At 39.7% G+C, this 20,512-nt stretch overlaps 1 protein-coding gene across 1 annotated transcript in view; it reads right to left on the reverse strand.

The window, feature by feature from the left end:
* Positions 1 to 1,481: 1,481 nt before the first annotated feature.
* Positions 1,482 to 20,512, reverse strand: part of CHAT (choline O-acetyltransferase) — a 47,411-nt gene continuing 28,380 nt past the window's right edge. The window contains exons 7-14 of the mRNA XM_030569881.1: positions 17,962 to 18,131; positions 17,085 to 17,185; positions 16,277 to 16,405; positions 14,744 to 14,866; positions 12,289 to 12,430; positions 8,570 to 8,632; positions 4,007 to 4,144; positions 1,482 to 1,751 (exon numbers count right to left, since the gene is read on the reverse strand). Of these exons, the coding sequence (XP_030425741.1) occupies positions 1,482 to 1,751; positions 4,007 to 4,144; positions 8,570 to 8,632; positions 12,289 to 12,430; positions 14,744 to 14,866; positions 16,277 to 16,405; positions 17,085 to 17,185; positions 17,962 to 18,131 (1,136 nt within the window). The remainder of the gene's footprint in view (positions 1,752 to 4,006; positions 4,145 to 8,569; positions 8,633 to 12,288; positions 12,431 to 14,743; positions 14,867 to 16,276; positions 16,406 to 17,084; positions 17,186 to 17,961; positions 18,132 to 20,512) is intronic.

Genomic DNA, 20,512 nt, shown 5'->3' on the forward strand with positions numbered 1-20,512 from the left:
CGCAGTCAGAGCATAAAGTGAAAATCGCGTATAGTCAAAATTACATTGAGTGTAATGGCGGCAGAATTGCCCACACTACAGAAACAGTATTTAAATTATTTTTCTCTATTTTTTTTTTCTTGTTTTTGCCGACCGCGTAAAGCTGAAATTGTGCATGTTAAATGCGCCTAAGATGCGACAGATCTGTACTGGATTGAATCTGGTCTCATGCTCTTAAGGCTATGAATGATGAGGATGGGCATTCAGTTCAGTGGGAGGAGAAAGCACAGATCTCTACTCCCTCCTGTCCAGCTAAACAACCCTGGCTAAACTCCTGAGAGTGACTCTTTTGGCTAACTATGGGTCTCCTCCTGCTCCTAATTCAATTAACAGGAGTCTTTCTATTGATTACCCTGAGAGTTGGGTAGGAATCAGGATTGAAAATCTCTAGACTGAACTAGCTGTGTCTTTCAGTTAGAGAGACAGTCACTGAAACAGAGGTGGAAAGTACTGGGGGGCGGCCACCTGAGGTTCCCCCACTCCCAAAATAAATTGTTCCAAAAATTGTACTACTGGTATATTGTTCTTACCATTTAGTTAACTATATTAAATAACATGGAAGCAAATGGCTTATTTAAAGACACATACTCAATGCAAGACTAAAATGCTCTACAGTATCTACTGTGTATGAATCACTACTATCTGCCTCTAAAAACAAAACCAAAACAAAACGGGATAATCAGAGATTAGAACGAGAGAAAAGTATTCTTAAAAATGGATCATGTCTGTAACTTCTATAGTGGGGACTTCTGCATCCTGTAGAACACATTTGAGTGCCTGCTTCTCTACTCCAGGTATCGTAACTCTTTAATTTCTTATGGTTGCATGCAGCGCTACTGTCAGTCATGTGACTGAAATTCACTCCTCTGCAGAAAGCTGACAAAAGGATTTAGTGGGACAGGCACATACACCTTGTGCTGGGCCTCTATAAAGGGATGTATGTCACCCAGTAAGAGGAGGAAATAAGTCCATGAATTAATTTAGGGAAAAATTCTCTCTGCTTCACTTGATTCTGACATACTGCTATGCACTTGGAACTCCTCTGATGCAAAGACCCCATGTAGATTATTCTTGGCTTTATTAGGAACAGATGTGTGCTTGGGGCTAGTCAAGGTCAGAATATAGATGGATGTTAAAACTACTTTTGCATATTGATAGGAATGGTGGTACAGTATGGTTCCATATTATTGCCATCTTCAGTTCAACTAAACAAACCAATTGTTTTGCTGACTCTAGAGCAAAAAACCTGAAACTTAAGTGTCACAGTATTCTAGCTTTCATATTGATAAATGATAATCATACCTAAAACAAGCTGCATTTTTGTTCTACAATAAAATGTTTCTCATTATACCTTGCCTTTGAACAGTTGTATTGTTGTTAGTTCATAAGGAGGATCTGCAGAGTGGGGGAAAGGAAAGGGTGCAGGAAAATAAGTCACACAGTTAGAGCTTGCGTCCATTTTGAGATTTTGCAGCTGTTTCTTGTTTAGACAGTGATTTTGTTGTAGTAGAGTTGCATTTGCTGCACAAATCTCTCATTTCCATGAGACTTTCTTCCACAGCTTTAGCAAACATGACTGAGGAGGTCTCTTTACATTCTTTAAAGCTTGAGATGCAGAATAATATATGCTCTGGCTGTGGATTATAACATACACCATAACCACTGGGGACCACAGGCCCATAACAGCAGAACATTTCCATGGTGGTTGGAACCTGGTGGTGGGGAAAGGGAGAGTGATTTCAGGTTTAAGCAGTGCCACTGAAATCTAGTTAACATTAAATAATTATTTTTTTTAAAAAGCCCCAAACATTTTAAACATAGAGGATCCCCTTACCAAATATGGTTGCCTTAATAGGAAGGCTGGAGTACAGAGATGGACACCAAAATCAGCACTTTGGCAGATAAAACAGCTATGTATGGCTCTAAACACTGATCTGAGTGTCCAAATGCAGATTTTGGATATTCTATTCAGTTGACTATATTTGAAAACTGGGCTCATTGTCTGAGACTGAAATGCATATATTTCACTTAGTCTATCATTTTAAATAGACCTTTAATGGCTATTAGCTTTGCATACTGATTTCCACAGAATAACTATCAACAGTTATGCTGCCTAAAATTTTCCTTAGATTTCCTTCAGCTTATCTCAAGATTAATTTAAACTTGTAATGTGCAGAGTTTAATTACTTCTACAGCTCTTAACATTTATTGTCAGGAGCCCAGGAAAAAAAACCCAGTATATTTTAATTCATTCAGCTATTAGTTGAAACAAATTTTCTGTTACAATTCAAATTTAATTGTGATATAATGCTGGATAAAACACTTCCTACTGAAGGAAATTAAAATTTGTTAGAAATCACTATGTTTCAGACTTTGTGTACATGAGCCTTCAAAAGTGACATTTGGCTTTTTAATGGCATAGAACAAGCCATTAGTCCTGCTAACAGAGTCATAGAATTGTCAGATAAATTTGCTGTGCAACAGCCGAAGGCCATAAAGCTATTCAGAAGCACTTTTTTGCTCATGGATGGTTTCTTGGAGAATTTATGTAGTGGTATTCTGGCTACATTCACTCATGTCTGAAAGTCCACAAACATTATGACAAGATCAAATTACTTATTAAGATTTTTATGCTTCAGCACAATATTATCAGTCCTTTTTATTCCACACTCCCAGTCCTATATAGCTGAGGTAGAGTGTCAGTAAATGAATTTGTAGATTTCTTTTTTCATTAAACCTGCTACCATACGTAGAGAAACATTTAATTTGTAAGTTTTGATGACTCTGGTATTATAGTTCAAAATGTTGAATCTAGGAAATATTGGTGTGGCTAATCATCTTGTTACCAGCATATACCATCTGTAAATGTAAAAGCTCATTTGCATATCAGGAATTGCAATTGACAGTTTTTATGAATATCTATTAAAAATAATAATAGGAGATATCTCATAGAACTGGAAGGGACCCTGAAAGGTCATCAAGTCCAGCCTCCTGCCTTCACTAGCAGGACCAAGTACTGATTTTGCCCTAGATTCCTAAGTGGCCCCCTCAAGGATTGAACTCACAACCCTGGGTTTAGCAGGCTAATGCTCAAACCACTGAGCTATCTTCATAATACTGAAGAACCCTAAGGCTATAGTTAGGATATTTACACTGTACATTCCCTAATCTGTTCCTGTTGTTACTCCCTGTACATGTTGATCAGGCAGAGCCAGTGATGGTCTTAGCCTGCGCCAACTATAACTTGCCTTTGGGCTCTACATATATCCAACCCAGCAGTCACAGGATCTGAATAGCAAACTCTCATTTCTAGTTGTTGTCTTGACAAGTTTTCATGTCACCTTCTGATTAAAGCTCTTGAATGTGTTTCTCTGCTACTGCCTTCCTCCTAATTTACTGTTCGGTAGAATTTCCCATCTAGTCTATTCCAGAGACTGTAGACTAAAGTCTTGCAACCAGGTATACGGGAAGTGTGTCACAGTCATGTAACAGCCAGTCAGTATTGTTTTAAGTGTGAAGAGGTGGGGGTATTCACAGGTGAGGAAAGGCTGTGCAAGGCCTTGTATCTCTTAGTAGCATGCATAGGTCCTTACAAAACCTAAGCTAGCACTAGCCTAAAATTTCAAACACAGCTGCTTTTAAAAAGAAATATTTGTTCATGCTTCTTGGCCTCTCTCTCCACAATAGAAGCACATCTGGTTTGGTGGCTGTGCTGTCTCTGGAAAACAGAATTACTACAGGAGTTGGTGCCTTCAGAAGGGCAAGACCTAAAGTGGAAGGGAAGGAAGCATAAGGCTCTCATACAAGTTTTGTTGTTTGTTTTTTGTGTTCAAGACTAGGCTTCACAAAGTTTGTCTGTCAGTTGGGGTACAGCTTTGAGATAGAGAAGGGAAGTTATGGCTTCAGCCAATTTTTATGTGTATTTTGACAATAGAAAAATACTGATCCATGAATTTGAAACACTCACCTGACTAGTTGAGAGGATAAATTGACTGCTTGTCAAATATGTTTCATCTGTAAATATCTCTGGTAGTTCCTTGAAGTGCTCCCGTGCTGTCTCTCTGAGACCTAGCAAGTGATTGTCTATTGCCATTCCAGTAATGGCCTAGCAAAATATAATAGAAAGCACACAGTTTTACTGATGGTATGCAGAACTACAGAACTCCCAACTGATGCTGTCATTTCCCTTGGTTAGACTTTGGAGACTTTGTGTGGAATAATGCCCTAAATGTATTTTAAAATTACTCAGCGTATATACATTGTGGATAATCAATAATAAAAATTCATAAGGTACTTTTAAGTGCTATGTAAGAGTCTGATCCTGAGAATTGTGGGTGCTCAACAACTCCTTCTGGGGTTATGGGTGCTCATTTTCTATGAAAATCAGGTCCTGTAAGTATTATGGGTGGGTTTTTAAAAAGAGACTAAGTAAGTTAGACATCTAATTTCCAATGAAACTCCGTTAGGCACTTGTGAAAATATTACTTCACAGTACTTTTACTGGTTTCAGGAAAATTTTCAAGGAAGCTCCAAAACCTCTCCAAATGGTAGCAGATTATTCTAAAAAATTTTACTGCTTGTGGATCTGGATCCAGGCTGATAAGGGGCTTAGGATCCCACAGAATTTATATCCGCAGAGATATCTAGGATTCCCAGTCACTTGAGAAGAATGGGGCCAGGTGGTGGGGATTCCCTCTGCTCCTTAGTGTTTGAAGCTACCACTGATTTAACTTCCAAAGTCCTATCCTGCCATGCATTGGCCTGGGCTGAATTCTCTTAAGGCAAGCTCTCCTCTGATTGCTCCAAAGTCCTTATCAGGAATGTGGAAGAGAGAACACTAAGAACCATAACCACTTACTTGTTCCAACCTTCCTGTGCTTTAGGAGACTAGAACTGAATTAAAAATTATTTAAAAAAAGTTGGCCATAGCAGTCTAGGTTTTGGCTGTTCTGAAATGGGTGATTTCAGAATAGCAGCCTTGTTAGTCTGTATCCGCAAAAAGAACAGGAGTACTTGTGGCAAATAAATTGGTTAGTCTCTAAGGTGCCACAAGTACTCCTGTTCTTTTTGCTAAAGTGGGTGGAAGGTCACTTCAGATGAAAAGACACATTTAAATCTAACTTTTTCCTTCCATTTATTCACCACAACTGCCAGCCACGGATGCTGTCAAAAACCCTTTTGGTACATCTTCAAGTTCCTGGTGAATCAAATGGTGAATATGTACACTTTATCTGGGACAGAAAGCTAGAGTTCATCACTGATTAAATCATTTGGGAAGGGCAGATCATTTAGATGTAGAACAAGAAATTAAAATAGAACCGATAGCTAAAGGGCACAGAAAGCCTAAAGGACAGGGAAGACAAGATGCTCTAAAAGGGAAGGAGAAGAGTAAGAAGGCAGCAATTTGTTTTTTCTCTCAAGGAAAGAATTGTCCCAATATCTAAGATGAATGATACAAGGGTCAGGGAGTAAATAACCTTGTGTGGCTCATGAAGGAGAACGCACCCTTTGGTCAATGGTCTGTACGCCCATCAGCACACATGGTTCAGAAACACTGGAGAAAGGATTTGCAACATAACAGTGATTACCTTGGTTTTTCCTATCAAGGGAAATTGACTTGATGATCAAAGGACATATTTTGCTATCACACAAGATTTATAAGGCTCTTAGCAATGACATTTTTGCAACATAGATCAATGCCATGTCTGAAGACAGACCAAGACAGGCTAACGAAATAAACTGTGAGTCAACACATAGGAAAAAATTGTGCTAAATTGAATTTTAGGGCTCCAAGTTTAAGATAGCAATGTTGCTGGTAAGCCCTAACAAGGGAAAATAAAATCATACTAAAGTGCTGTTTGTGTTATGAGGTGGATGTTTTATTTTCTTCAGGGCTGATATGTTTCAGTCTGTAACATATACAGTTAAGTCAGATTGTGTAAATCTTTACTTGCATTTTCCCATAGTTTAAGGCACATCAGTTACATTATGTTTTTATGAGAATGAGGGAATGCCCAATGATCAGAACTAAGTGGAATACTTTTACATCTAAAATTGAATTTCATTGTCTCTTCAAGTGCATGCTAATATTAAGCTGCCCTCAAAAAAAGCAGGGGGAGGGGGAAGCTAATGAAATATTAAGGTTGAGATTTTAAATTTCTTGTAAGCTAGGAAAGCCAGAATTAAAGGTCCCAAAACAATTTTAGCTCTGCCCCATGAGTTTCATAAAAGTCTAATGTTCGTAACATTTCATTAGACTGAAAATGAACTACTGCATATTTCTGGTAATTTTAGGGGAAGGCACACCCAGAGATCTCACTGAGATTGGGGCCCTTTTGTGCTAGGGACTGTACATACTCAGTGAGAAACAGTCCCTGTCCTTAGAGCTTAAAATCTACATAAACAAAGACAGACCCAGAATGCGAGAAAAGAAGTGTTAATATCCCCTTTTTAGAGATGGAGAACTAAGGATCAGAAAAAAAAATCTGTGGCAGAACCAGGATCTGATCCTCCAATGTCCCAGTGCACTGCCTTCACTACAAACGGTCATTCCTCATCCCCTTCTTCATTCCACAGTCTGAAGAATTCTTCCTTTCACATGTCTTCTCCCTCACACTCTGCACGTGTTTTCGGATAAGTATTAGTGGAGAATGCTTTCTTATCTATTACTACTATTTAAGCAGTAATCAGCAATTATTATGCCCAGCAGTGAATTTGTTAGGCATTGGACTGAGGCAAAACTAAAGGTGGTAAATTCTTCAACAAAACTAGTTATTAACAATTATTAACATCATGAGTGACTCGAGTAAGTTATTAGTATTGTAAGTCAGCACTTTGTCTTGACGCAGCAGGTTGTGAAGTATTACCAAGACTGAGCTGCTTCACATTTAATCAACAGAAAATGGGTTGTTTTACTAGTAAAGTGATTTTTTCACTGGGGGATCCCCTTGTTTTACTGTTGAGCACATTCAATAGCCTTTTAAAGGGAGTATCATACAATCATTCATTTGCTGTTAATAACCGTGCAAGTTCTAGGTCAATGTTTGGAATACATTTCACTTTAAGGACCAGATTTTTAGCTGGAGTATATGAATGCAGCTCCATTGATGTCAATAAAACGGTGCTCACTTATTTCAGTGTAGGACTGGGCTCTAAAGTCATACCAGCTTCCCCTGAAGGGTAATATAAAAATACATCAGTAGCCAGCTTTAGAAAAGTAACCCCTGGTATAGTAGAGACCTTGGATCTAAAGCCTTGGATCTAAATCCCTGTAAACTCTGGGAGAAATGTGAATTTTGCGGTTCCCGTTCCGTGTGTGTGGGTGGGTGGGTGTGGGTGTAGGTGTAGGGGGGAGGGCTAGAGAAAGGCTTTACTGATTGCTTTTATGCATGCTTGCTTCTGTTCCCTATGAGACCCTTTAACATTCACTCACCACATTATCTTAGGAGTTGGCTGGGGATGTGATTCCCAGCTCGCGTAGACATACTTGCTCTAGGTCTCCTCAAGCTAGCACACTAAAAGTAGTAGGGTAACTCTGGTAGCACAAGCAGCAGCATGGGTTATCCATCTTGAGTACAACCCCCCACTGGACCCTGTGGGTACATACCTGGGGTGACAAACCCATGTTGCCACTGCCCGGCTAAGTGCAGCTTCACTACTATTTTTAGCTCAAAGAGAGCTACTGCAAGAATGTCTGTGTGACCTGGGAATCACACCTCTAGCTCACATATAGATGTAGCCTTAGTGTGCCCCATTTCCTCACCTCACCGCCCCCGCCCCACCTTTCCCCAGTTGTCAGCATGGTTAATGTTTATTGATGATCAAAAAGAGAAGTTACAAAAGCACATTACATATTGCTATCGCTTGGTTTCCAATGGGTCTAAAGTTTTAAAAGTAAACAGACCTTTTCATGGAGTTTTTGGACACTAGAATAAATACTGTGTTGAATAAAGGAAATATAGATAGGTGTCTCATTGTACTCCTGCATCTGCCTGCCTGTCTGTATCTATCTATTAGGTCTTGCTGTATACTTATATTGTAAGTTCTTTAGGACACAGAATGTCTTTTTGTACTGTGTGCGTACACTGCCTAGCACAATAGGTTCCAGGATTGGAGCTCCTACATGCTATTGCAATACAAATAATTAATAATAATGTTAATGAGTGTCACACAAATGCCCAGTGTCTATATGCAGAGATCATCTACACAAGGCCATCTCCTGTGACAATACTATATAAGAACTATCATATTTAGACAGGTTATGTCCAAAGGTTATTATGTAAGCTAACGAGCACTGTCTTATGCAGACATTTAACCTTGCAATGTCAGCTTCTGGAACATGTTTCTTGAAGTGAGATCACAGAAGATGGATGGTAGGTCAGGTAGTCAACAAGATAGTGCGAGGCACCGGGGTCCTCCATATTCAGAGGCATCTAAAGTTTTTGAAGTTCATGTACTTAGTGATTATGCCTTCATGTTTTTGGTATAAAACTGACTGGTTTTCATCTAGGCAGAACAACATTTTACTCACCAAAATAGTATAATTAGTCTGTGCCACAATTGCATCTTTAAATCGTTGCATCTTCTCAGATTCCTGTTGGTGGAACAGAAACATAACTATTACTGTCAAGTATCAGAGGGTAGCCGTGTTAGTCTGGATCTGTAAAAGTAGCAAAGAATCCTGTGGCACCTTATAGACTAACAGACGTTTTGGAGCATGAGCTTTCGTGGGTGAATATTCACCCACGAAAGCTCATGCTCCAAAACGTCTGTTAGTCTATAAGGTGCCATAACTATTACTGAAAATCTCTGCAGGAAATAACTTTTACTGGCAACGAGCCAACAACCAATAATCAGTACACCCAAATGCTCCCAGTTACCCCAAAATTCCTACTTTGTTGTGGGCACTCTGAATGAATAGAAGGCCACTATGGTTTAAAGTTATGCTCACTGGTATTGCCTTATTTTTTTAGGGTCAAATAGGTCATAGGACCTAATCTAAAGCCAATGGAAATCCCAGAGAGACTTTCAATTAACTTAATAGAGTTTGTATCAGGTCCATAGCCAACATAATGCCTAATCTATTTTTTAATCATATTCTTATCTGATTGGCAGCAGGTATCACTTAATAAATTAAAAGCAGAATGAACTGTGAAATTACATGTATTATATTAGTGAACAGAACCAGTTTACTGAAACTAAAATCTGATCAGTAGAGATGAGATGAATGGGTGAAGAAAATTCTCTATAACTGTACACAGGGTCAGTCAGTGTAGGTCCCAGTGGGCAGTCAGTAAAGTTTGCAACAGATGAAGGTATGAGTAATTGAATATTAAAATTTAAAAGTACAATAATTGCATAGTTTAATCCAGCCTTGCAAAACCATCATGGAAATTTACCAAACCAGGCACTAAATCTGTTGAGCGTCCTTTATCATGATGACAATAACAGTGATGTTAATGAAAAAAAGTATTGATATTTTACCAGCTGGTCAAGAAAATCATTTCCCTGAGTGAATGAGCAACTAGAATTTTCCAGGGCTGCTTTAACCTTTGCAGTTACAGTTACTTCACATCTCTGGTTACAGAACTATAAATTTTGGCTCCTGCCAAACAACAGACTTTAGGTCATGGGATCAGTCTTAGTGTTGCTACTGCATATCAAGCGATGTTTCTGATTAGGGAGATCTTGAAATGCCAAAAGTTACTGGCTTCTTTTGTGTAGTTCTAAATGAACAGGGAAGCTTCAGCTTGAATGGACAGTAAATGATCTTTTGAATAAAGAATTCATTTTAGAAGTAATCCAAGGGCATCATCAGAGACCTTCACAGCACAGAATCTGATATTTCTTCATGAGACTAGAGCCAGGCCCCAGGTCCTTCATGTAGATTACATTACAAAATGCAGTCTTTAAATCTGATTTACAGTTTCTCAAGCACTCTCTGCAATGTCAGAGGTTCTTTCCTGTGAAGATGGTGTCTAGTGTATGATATATATCTCCTGTGTTAGATAATCAATCTGACCCAGACTCAATCTTTGGTGACTGTTCAAACTATCATTTGAAAATCACTTTCTTTGGTATCAGAAGCAAAATATTTTCTGATTTGATTTGGATTAATGGCTACTCACAAAAAACACTTCAGAAAGTTCAAGGCTACTTAAATTAGAAGACATATGTCTTTTAGTCCAATAAAAAATCACACCCCTTTTCCATTCCATTGGTGGAGTGTAGGTCAACTAAGGGAATCCTGTTTCTAATTCATTTTGTAACTATAGTATATATGGGTCTAGACTGGAAAAGAATGGTCATATCTGAACAAATGTTTGTGTTCCATAAATGATGCATGAAGTATCCACAGAGTAATTCAGATGCCTGCACCTTTCCAAATGGATATTCTAACAAAATATGCATACTTTATAATCTCCAGGAAAACCATAATTTCATTGGGCAGAACTGCATGATGTTTACAGGATTCTTTAGATGGAACAATGACATTATTATCCTCCATATTTATTATTGCAGAGGGGTGAGATAAAGATTTGGAAGGTTGGAGCACACAAAATGAGGCACAGGTTGGCAGAGGTGATTGTAGAGAAATGAGGACTGTATGGTCACATGTGACATTCCCTTGCTCACTCACATGATGCAACACAGTTAGGATATCACTGGTGGGTACACTGCCTCAGAGCTGAGGCAGTAAAGTACTGGGAGATGATGAAGCTTTGCAAGTGCTGGAGAAGCCAGACAGTTGAATCTGAGTGAACAACAGTAGGGATAAGAGTCACCAGCAATGGTTCAAAGGGGCAAGAGAAATCAGATAAAAAATTTGGCAAGAGAACTTGGGGGTGGGAACTGATTAGGGCATCTGTCTTCTACTAGAGGTTCTGAAAGAGTGAGAGCATGCACTGGTGTGGCGCTGTCCAGGGGCAGGGACTGATGCATGGAGAAAGACTGTTCTGGGGAAGTACCTCTAGGCTTGCCCACTCTGGACAGTAGCACTGTATCACCAGAGAGGTTACCGGCAGGCAGAGGCTATTTTCAGCACGATAGTGAGTCCTGTGTAGGATGGGTTGGCCAGATTGGAGGAGAGCTCAGGCCAAAGTATAGTGATTACTATTAAAAAGTTGTCATTTTCCTAGAGTTATCACACAGTTTTGTGCTGTTCAGGAACCACCTCAGCCTGTCAGTAGATTTTTAACATGGAGTTTCTGAGAGCCCAGTTCAGCACAAGATGGGTTTTGAACTCGACAGCTTACAGAGGTGGAAGACGTGGTGGGGGAATGGAAACTGTCCCTCATGTAGCCTCTGGAGTTTTGTACAAAGGTCTGTTCTACACTAAGATTTCTTAAATCACCATGCCTCATTGTATTGCAGTTGTTTCTGTTAAAGTTTTGGTAGATACTTAGAAGCAGTTAACCTCACTATCCCATGCTAGAAGAAGCTCTGTACAAACATGTCCAAATTCTGGCAGTGACACACATATAGGCACCCACCAGAAAATATGTGCACAGCAGAGGTGGAAGACTTCCCTACAAAACCTGCTGAGAGATATACAGAGGGGCTTTCCTGCAGACTACAAAGGGGAGCGTCTGGGACAAAAATTAGGGTAAGCCAGTTTGTGCATGTACATTCCCTGACCAGGCAATTGCATCCCCCCCCACACCCACCTGCCAGTGCAAATTATTCACATTCCTGGTAGGTGGATGGAGTGTGTGCAGGAGGAATCTACACGAGGCAACTGAACAGTGCAGTTCCAGAAAGTGGCTCTCAGTGCATTATGGAAAGCTGTTTCCTAAGCATGACCAAGACTTAAACATCTAATCTCAGAAGTTTTAGCCTGACTGGGCATATTAGATAAACACTATATATGTTTGGCAGAAGCATGGCTATAGAAACAAACAAACCAACTAACATTCAGTGTGCAGTATATGACCCTGAACTTTCAAGTTCAGTGTGAAATTCTCCAAAGCGGAATTTGGCTCTGCGGGTATAAATTACAAAAGATTCTGTTAAGTAAGTTTAGACACAGATTCTGTTTCTCATGGTGTAATTATCTGTATCGTGCTTTTGGGTGCTCAAATAATAAAATGAATATTCATATTTAGCATGAAGCTCTGGTTCTCACAGAAATGAGTTCCTACCTGACTATAGTCTACGAGGCCTACATTTTTGTCACCCTTCTCTATAGGTAAGAGAAGCATGATTTTTTGTTCTGTTTTAAATAAAAGCAAAAGAGAGAGATTAACGTACCGGCAGAGATGACTTGTCATCAGTCATTGCTTTTACAAATGCTAAAACTTCTGGCGTTGCAGACCTAATATTGTCAACTCTTCCCTCTTCAAATCGGCGTATGGAAGCACTTTCATAGGTAGGAACAAGTCTCCTGTGGCATCTGAGAGAACGAAATAGGAAAAGCAGAGAGTAATTGTTTCAGGGGATCATAATGGCAAAAAGAAAAATAGTCTCAGTAGGTTTTATTTTTACAAGATTGATTTTATTTTTATGTAATATTTCATTTTTATGTTAATAGAAGTATATAAGAAATTGCTAAAAGATGGATACTATGGCCCTTTCAATACAAAGAGCTGTGTACAGTTGAATATATTTTATATATGGATTGCTAGTAAAAAATTACTTGGTATGTAAAAACAAGGCTAATAAAACTAGAATTTACTGAAAGATCTCAAGGAGTGTTTTATTAGTGCCACATGATAAAATAATTGTGTGATTAATCATTTACGTACAAGACTGGAACATGTTTTATTTAAAACAAGAAAAAAATGCATTGCATATTTTTTGTGTGTGTGTATGTCACAGAAAATTCAGAGGAAATGAATGCCATTTCAGTAGAGCCAAAGGTGAAAACCCAGATTACAAGCAGAACTGTACATGGAAATTAGCACGTTACCATCTGTTTACAGTCCGTTGTCCCCTGCTTTTGCAACCAGTGGACTTACTGGTATCCCCACTGAAAATAACTGACAAATGACTTTGGCTTGTCTACACTATAATTGAATCAGGGGCTGTCTTATAGCTCAGCTGTCTCCCAATCTATGCAGCAGAGTTGAAATCTGTATTATAGCTGGGACTCAGCATGCTCTCATAACCAGGCTATGGACAGTTCTTTGTTGGCATTATTGGATTTCAGCTAACAAAGTGGGTGAAACAAGCTTGGCATCGTGAAAGGCCGTTTCAGGATTTAATTTGATAAGTTTAGGGATTGTTGGTATAATGGGTCTATGCTAAGAAACCCCACAAGTGGTCACTACCCTGGGACATTAATTGTCCTGACAGTCCATAAGAGAGCCTGTGGCAATGGGAATGCCATGGAGATTAGTAGAGTAAAAAGAGCAACCAAGGTCAGCTCTTAGTGTCAAACCCTGGGATACCCATTTTGCCTGGGGGAGGCCTAACAACAGCTGTCCAGGGGGAAATAAACAGTAACTACTACCTTGCAGTGGAGCTCCAACCCTATGTGCTGCTGAGATCTCTTCAGAAGGTCTCTTGTTCCCTGTAGATGGGGAGCTGAGGGCATTATGGCAGGTTGTGCAGTAAGCTTCAAGCTGCACCCCCTATTGGCAGATTCCATGCACAGATGGTGCTTACTGCACCTATCTATTGCTTTCCAGCGAAGGGCTAGGGCTTCACTTTTCCTGGGCCACTTCTGGTGGGGTGGGCAGCTCCTGCCACATTCCATGCCCATCGTCCCGGCTGCCCCCCAACACAGTGAAAATGGAGGGGAGGTTGTATGGGACAGGTAGAGGAAGGGGTAGGAGAGAGAGCAGACAAAGTGAAACAGAGAGTGAGAAAGACAGAGAGTGAAAGAGGGACTGTGAGTGGTGGAGAGGAGGCGATAATGAATGTGGGGTATGGGATGAACAAGCAGAGAAGAAGTGGTAAAATAAGATGGAGAGGTGAGGGATGGGAGTGGAATAGCTTGTGTTAATGGGTTTTAACTATGGCTCAGTCAGTCTTTGATTCCTTGCACAGAAAAATATATTAGAAGTGATGTTGGTGTGCACTGCACAGAACCTCTGGGCCCAAACCCCATATAGGAAAGGGAGTGGCACCTGGGTCTACTATTCCTGCCAGGGTCTGTATAATTTGTTTAGGTATTAGCAGCTGCAGCCTGCCTATGCCTCTTGAGATATGTTGTACTCTTTCCCCAGGACTTCCTTTATGCTAAAGAGTCTACTCAGTCATGTGCTTACTCATTTTAAGCTTTTGGGTGACGTGATTGTGTCCTGTAATTACACAACATTATTAGAGAAGCCCAGAACTGGGTTTGTTTTCATTACATTTTATGTGCTGAATCTGAGCTACAACTTGGATTATAATAGACAGGCGAGGCTGTAACCAATCTCTGATTTATCTGCAAATGACAATTTGCTTCCCTTCAGCTTTTTAAACTATAGGCCCTGTAACTTTGCAGTAACTGTGGATGTTTTGCTTACTTTTCTAGCTGATTTAAATAGTTCCATTATAATTGTAAAACAAACATATAGCATATGAGAGGGTGCTATATGTCAGAACAAAGTGACTACTATTATGAGTTTCCATCCTGTTTTTTAAGGACCCCATCCCGCAGGCCTAACCTTTTATGCCAATGGGAGTTTGTCTGGGTGCAGGACTTAGCTCTTTGTTTTACTGATTAATTGTAAATCTGTGCTCACAATATTTTATTTCCATGATTTGATAAACATACCTGTAAAATGCCAGCTGAAGTGCTACTTGAATGTAGGCATCTGGGCTAGTCTTTTGTTTCTTGATAAACTCTTTTCCATAGTTTTCAAATGTATAAACAATAAAATCTAGATTGTTTACTATCCTAGAAAACAAGCAGGGGCATTTGTTGTAGAGGAAAATGCAAGATTCCCATATCATGTGGTTTGCAAGCAATATTTAGAAAACATTTTTCCCATATACTGTTCACCACATATCTCAACTAGCACCTATTGGGTAGATGTTTTCAGTCTAATGTCTGGCACTTGGCAACCAGTAAATTGTTCTCAACTAACAATCTCTAATCATGCACTATTCAACGTGCAACTTTAATCTTCAGTGCTGTTTATGAGCTGTGACACTCATGTAGTTGTGCTCATTTGGGTTAAACACTTTTTTTTCCCAGCAATTCTGCTCCTGAAGGTTAAACATGCTCTTCTTTGTTCTAGATTACATATCAGTGAAGCACTTGTATTTAAATAATGGATAGATTAAAAGTCTAATGCAGGCCCTGATTTTATTATGAACTCCCATTTCAAAGAAATGTAACCTTTTGTTTATTTAGAAACAAAACAATCTTTTTTTGGTATCTGGACTGAGCTAATGTCTCTCATATTATATCTTAGATTTTAAACACTTTGTTACCAGTGCTGTCTTACCTAATGCGATCACAATAAGCAAAGATTTAAAATTGGTCATGTGTACATTATGTTAATTTCCTCATGAAAATTGGACAAGAAGCTTAAATCTCTCTCAAAAAAGTTTTGTCATTCAAAGTCACTGTGAAAATTTCCATGCATATCCATTGTGATCTAGAAAATCCAGCTCCAAAGTACTGGCCTTTGTAGTAATACTGTAGATACAAGCAAATTAAATGCTTGAATTCAAATTGTCTATTCAAACCAGTTGTTTACAACTCCTCTAAATACATTTCCTCCACAGGCCTGGCTATGTCTGGGTCAGATCAAACCATATACCTGTACAAATAGAGGCCATTGTTCATATTTTATGTAAATAATGCAGTGGTTCTCAAACTTTTGTACTGGAGACCCCTTTCACATAGCAAGCCTCTGAGGGCGACCCTCCCTTATAAATTAAAAACACTTTTTAATATATATACCATTATAAATGCTGGCTGCAAAGCGGGGTTTGGGGTGGAGGCTGACAGCTCACGACCCCCCATGTAATAACCTTGTGACCCCGAGAGGTCTCAACCCCCAGTTTGAGAACCCCTGAAATAATGAACGCTGTATCAAATTTATTTCCAGTGGTATTGGTAGTTATCATTAGCTTCTCCTATATTTACATGAAAGGAATGTAATGATAGTGCAGTTCCTAGTGCATTATACTAACTGTACAGCCTTACAGGCCTGATCCTGGGAGGCACTGAGCATCTTTTGTTTTCATGGGAGTTGAGGATGATCAGCTCTGGGTAGGATCAAGCTGTATAATAAATTAGTTTGTTAGGTGGCTCACAACTTGAAGCAGTTCAGAAAAGTCCAGGAATCTGCCGTACCTTTGAAGTTTTTCTGCTGATGATGCTAAGTGTCCCTGAATTTCTGGAGAGCATTTCCATCTCAGTCTCCTTGGAGTAGGAAGCTCACTCACTGAATCAGCTCTGACTAATTTCTTAGTGCTTTCCTTCCTGTAAACATGTCAGAGAAAATACATAAGGTAACAACCTATTCCTTACAAATGGTGTGATAGCCGTTTTCTTGGTAAATCATTAGTTCCTGACATGCTGGAGAAACCAAGTAATCTCTGATATTACAGATGTTCTGTTTTGCTGGGGAAAACACACAAATTCAATGGACCTAAGCTGATATCACTTACACCAGTGGAAAGCAAGAGTAACTCAAAGAGCCGATCAGTTTGAGACATGATTTTTATTTGGGTCCGTTTCCGCTTGTTGGGGCAAAGCCAAGGGTGAAACTCCCACTGATATCAAGGCAACTAGGATTTGGTCCATTAAACAAAAGCAGAGGAAAATGAAAGTGCTAAACTGTTTCAATGCTTTCTAATGTGCAAACTGCGATTCTAGTTATAAAAAACCACAATTAAGAGTGTGAAGTTGTTCCGGCAGGGCAGGGGCAGGAAACGTGACTTCACTGTGGGTTTCAAAATAGAGTTGAAGTGGGGCTAAAGCCATACGGGTGAATTTCACTTTGAAAGAGGATCCCAGTATGTTTAGAGCAGATACCGCATTTTTTGTTTTCAGGCACATTCATTTCTTTTAACACTTAAGAGGCCCAGTTAATACATTTGAGTAAAAAAAAAAACACCTGGATGCTGTCCTGTTATGTTAATAATGAAAGAGGACTCACATGTGCTTGAGCAAATGTTCGGTGCACTGTACCAGGACGATCCCATCGAAAGGGGAGTGTTCACACACAGCGCCACAGACTCCATCTCTTCCCACAACAAACTAGCAAGAGAAATGCCATCGCATAAATAATAAGCATAGGATAATGTACTGAATGCATTGTGCTTTGGATAGGAAAAAGCAAATATGCTGATAGCAGCAACATAGCAGGATGACATTGTTATTTCTCTGCTGTGTTATTTGCACACGTCTGGAACCTGTTCCCTCCAGAGGTCCACTATGACCAGAGTTGGGAGAGCTTGAGGTTAAAGTGAAAGAGTTGAAAAGGAGAAGAAAACTCAGCTGCACTCATCCTTTTTCTTGTTCTCGATTTCCTAATTTAACCTTTTTTCTTTCTTTTAGTCTGGGGTAAAGACATTTTTGGAATGTAGATGAGATAGATCTCTTCTCAGCTGCATGGGTAAAAGTAGCATTATGAACTCTGCAAGTGATTAAGTGTTAAAAAGAATGCACTATACACTGCAACACTTCCTATTCCCCAAGCAGGTTTTGCTTCCCTTGTCTGCTGTCACTCATGGGCAGGAAGCCATTCTGGTCTCAGTGCCAGTGCTTTCCAGCCTCTTGCTTGACATGCTGCCATGACCCCCCGCCCCTTCACCCTGCTGATTCCCCATCTGACTATCCTGCCTTTGCTCATGGTCTATGTCTGATACTCCAAAGGAAATGAAAACCCTCTGTGATGTACGTGGTCTACTATGGCATGCAGGTGGGTATCTATCTGGACCCCTGTGGTGATCAGCCCTGACACATGAGACTTGAGTATGTCATCGTTAGTGTGTATCAGAGCAATTACATGTCAGAGTACAGTAAGATTTTACCTGCATGGGTTTGTCATACCAGCGATTGGCACCATTTTTATCATAGCCTCCCCCATGTAGAAGTTGCAAAGCCATATTTGTATCATTGAGTTCCACCCCACTTGGGCCATCCAGACACACCAAGCATATACACCGTTCAATCATATCCAGGGAGTCTCGGTTAGTAGAGTCTGTGGATAAAACATTGACACATTTCCAACTGCATCTTATTATTTGCATTGCAATAGCACCTAGAGGGCCCCACAGAAGGAGGTGGTGTGCAACTATAGACCATAATCTTGCAATGAGCTCCAGGCAGAAGGGCTCCTCAGTCCTGCAGAGCTCTATTGCCATCAGAACTCACTGAAGGATCAGATGCATAGAGTAGGAGGACAATTGCTACTCCAAATAATTCAGTCTTTTGTGTTAATTTTGAAATACAATTGTCTTTCTTTTACAGTAGTTCAATAGTATCAATCTCCCAAAATTACCCACCTTACCATAACTCATGGGGCAAATGGTTTTCCTGAAGTAACCATGTAGGAACTCAGGTCCACTTCACTTCACTATGGACTTTTTCATCACATCATATTTGGGCAGTAAAATGACATCTGTTAGCTTTATTCCTATCACATTGCTTTTCATAAGAAATAGTTAGTCCCATATGATGAGAATTTCCATTTTGAGCTTCTTCACTCCAAGTCTTGTGTGTAATAAGAGACTGGGCTTTTGCTTGACAAAAGTTCCAGGCGGGACATGTGCAACTAGATTTTATCAAAGCAGATGTGGCCCCTGAGATGTGTCTTGACAAACATTCCACAATGAAATAACTGGATCCCTTCAGCATCACCCCCTTTAAGTAGTTTTCACAGTAAAAATCCTTTTGGAACAAAGAAACATTTATTTGTTCTCTCATTTAGCCTGAAAATTCTCAACTTGGGAGCTTTGAAGAAAATCTGCCTAGTCAATAAACTCAAAGTTTCTTGTAAAAAAAACCAAAACAAAACAAAAAGAGTCTCCAACTTTGCCAGCTTCATGTCAATAAAGAAGATAATACTACAGTTGAATACTCAGCTGGTCTCAAATCGCTGTCTAGAGGACAGAGCACTAGACTAGCAAATGGGAGACCTGGGTTCTGATCCCAATTCAGGTATGCTGGAGGACCTTAGGTAAGTCACCTCACTTCCCTGTGCCTCAGTTTTCTCATCTATAAAATAGGGATAATGATACTTATCCCCTTTTGTAAACCACTTTGAGCTCTATTGATAAAAATGACAGATAAGAGCTAGATATTATTATAATTTGAAAATGGAAAAAATATGAAGTTATGGTTGTGGGGTTTGTTTCATGAACACTTTATTGTGTAATCCATGCTCTGCTTCTCCTCCATCCCTTTCTGTCTCTGACACACTCTGAGCTAAATGCACTTATTTTGGTTTTCAGTCCATGCTTCTCTCCCCCATGCTGTCTCTGTCTGTCTGTCTGTCTCTCTCTCACACTCAAAGGTGATGTGCATACGATTTTTAAAGAATTGGGCTTGTGCTCCCTTTTTCTTCTTGATGATGGATAAAGGCATGAATGGTTTCTTTGTTTATTTTCTGTATGTCTTTTAACTCCAAAACATTAGGAATGTAAAGTCTAGTCTTCCCTTGGAAGGCCTATAGGAAGTGTCAGAAATGTTTGTTAGCTCTTAATCGAAAAGGTAAAAGTGTGGCATCTTTAACAAAGTCTGTGCTTGTATTCCAAGGTATATTAGTCAGTGATTGCCATTAAATGGTTGTTCTCAAAATCAAACAAAAAACAGTTTCATACACTGCTTTAAAATCCCTCTTAACAGCTTAGCTTCTGCTCTCTTGCTTCATGTGATGTTGTCATTTACACTATCTCTTCAGTCACCGTGCAGTGAAAAGGAGAAAGAAAATGCACAGAGAGGAAGAGGCTACACAAGAGATTGAAAAGAAAACAAACAGAAAGGACATGCGAGAAAATGAAAGTGAAGAACTATTCTGGGAGTTTGGGTGAGTAGGTGCACTCCTCCACTAACTCAATCTAAGGGGCAGCTCCAGCAAGAAATAGTTGGGATCCACTGGCTTAAAGTGATGAACAGGGCCAGGTTGTGAGCCCCTTGCTTGCTGCAGTGAACAGTTACAGGAGTAGTCTCACTGACCTCAGTTTACCCACAGGAGCAGACCTGTTGTTCACCAGGACAAGTAAAGGGCTCATAGTCTGGCTCATAGAATTCCTGTGTGGTCCTACACTTAGACTTTAACCTCGAAAGCTTGAAGAACTTATTCCTCTTTCTTAGATTACAAGCCGTGGCTTCTGTTAAATTTAACTGGTTCCCTTGCAGCATGCATGGTACACTAAATACAGAGCGCTTTGTTGCTGGGCATTGGTTTTAAAGCTACCACAGCACTTTTTATAAGAGTAGGTCTTGTCCCAGTGTCCTTACCCATACATCTCTTCTTTCCCCAGTACGTGCCATTCTGAGGGGTCCTGAGATGAACTATAGCATTCTTTAAGGCGGAAAATGCTATATAAATGATTCATGTTGTTATTTGTATACAGAATG

This window comes from Gopherus evgoodei, chromosome 7 (assembly GCF_007399415.2).
Source record: "Gopherus evgoodei ecotype Sinaloan lineage chromosome 7, rGopEvg1_v1.p, whole genome shotgun sequence".
Lineage (NCBI taxonomy): Eukaryota > Metazoa > Chordata > Testudines > Testudinidae > Gopherus > Gopherus evgoodei.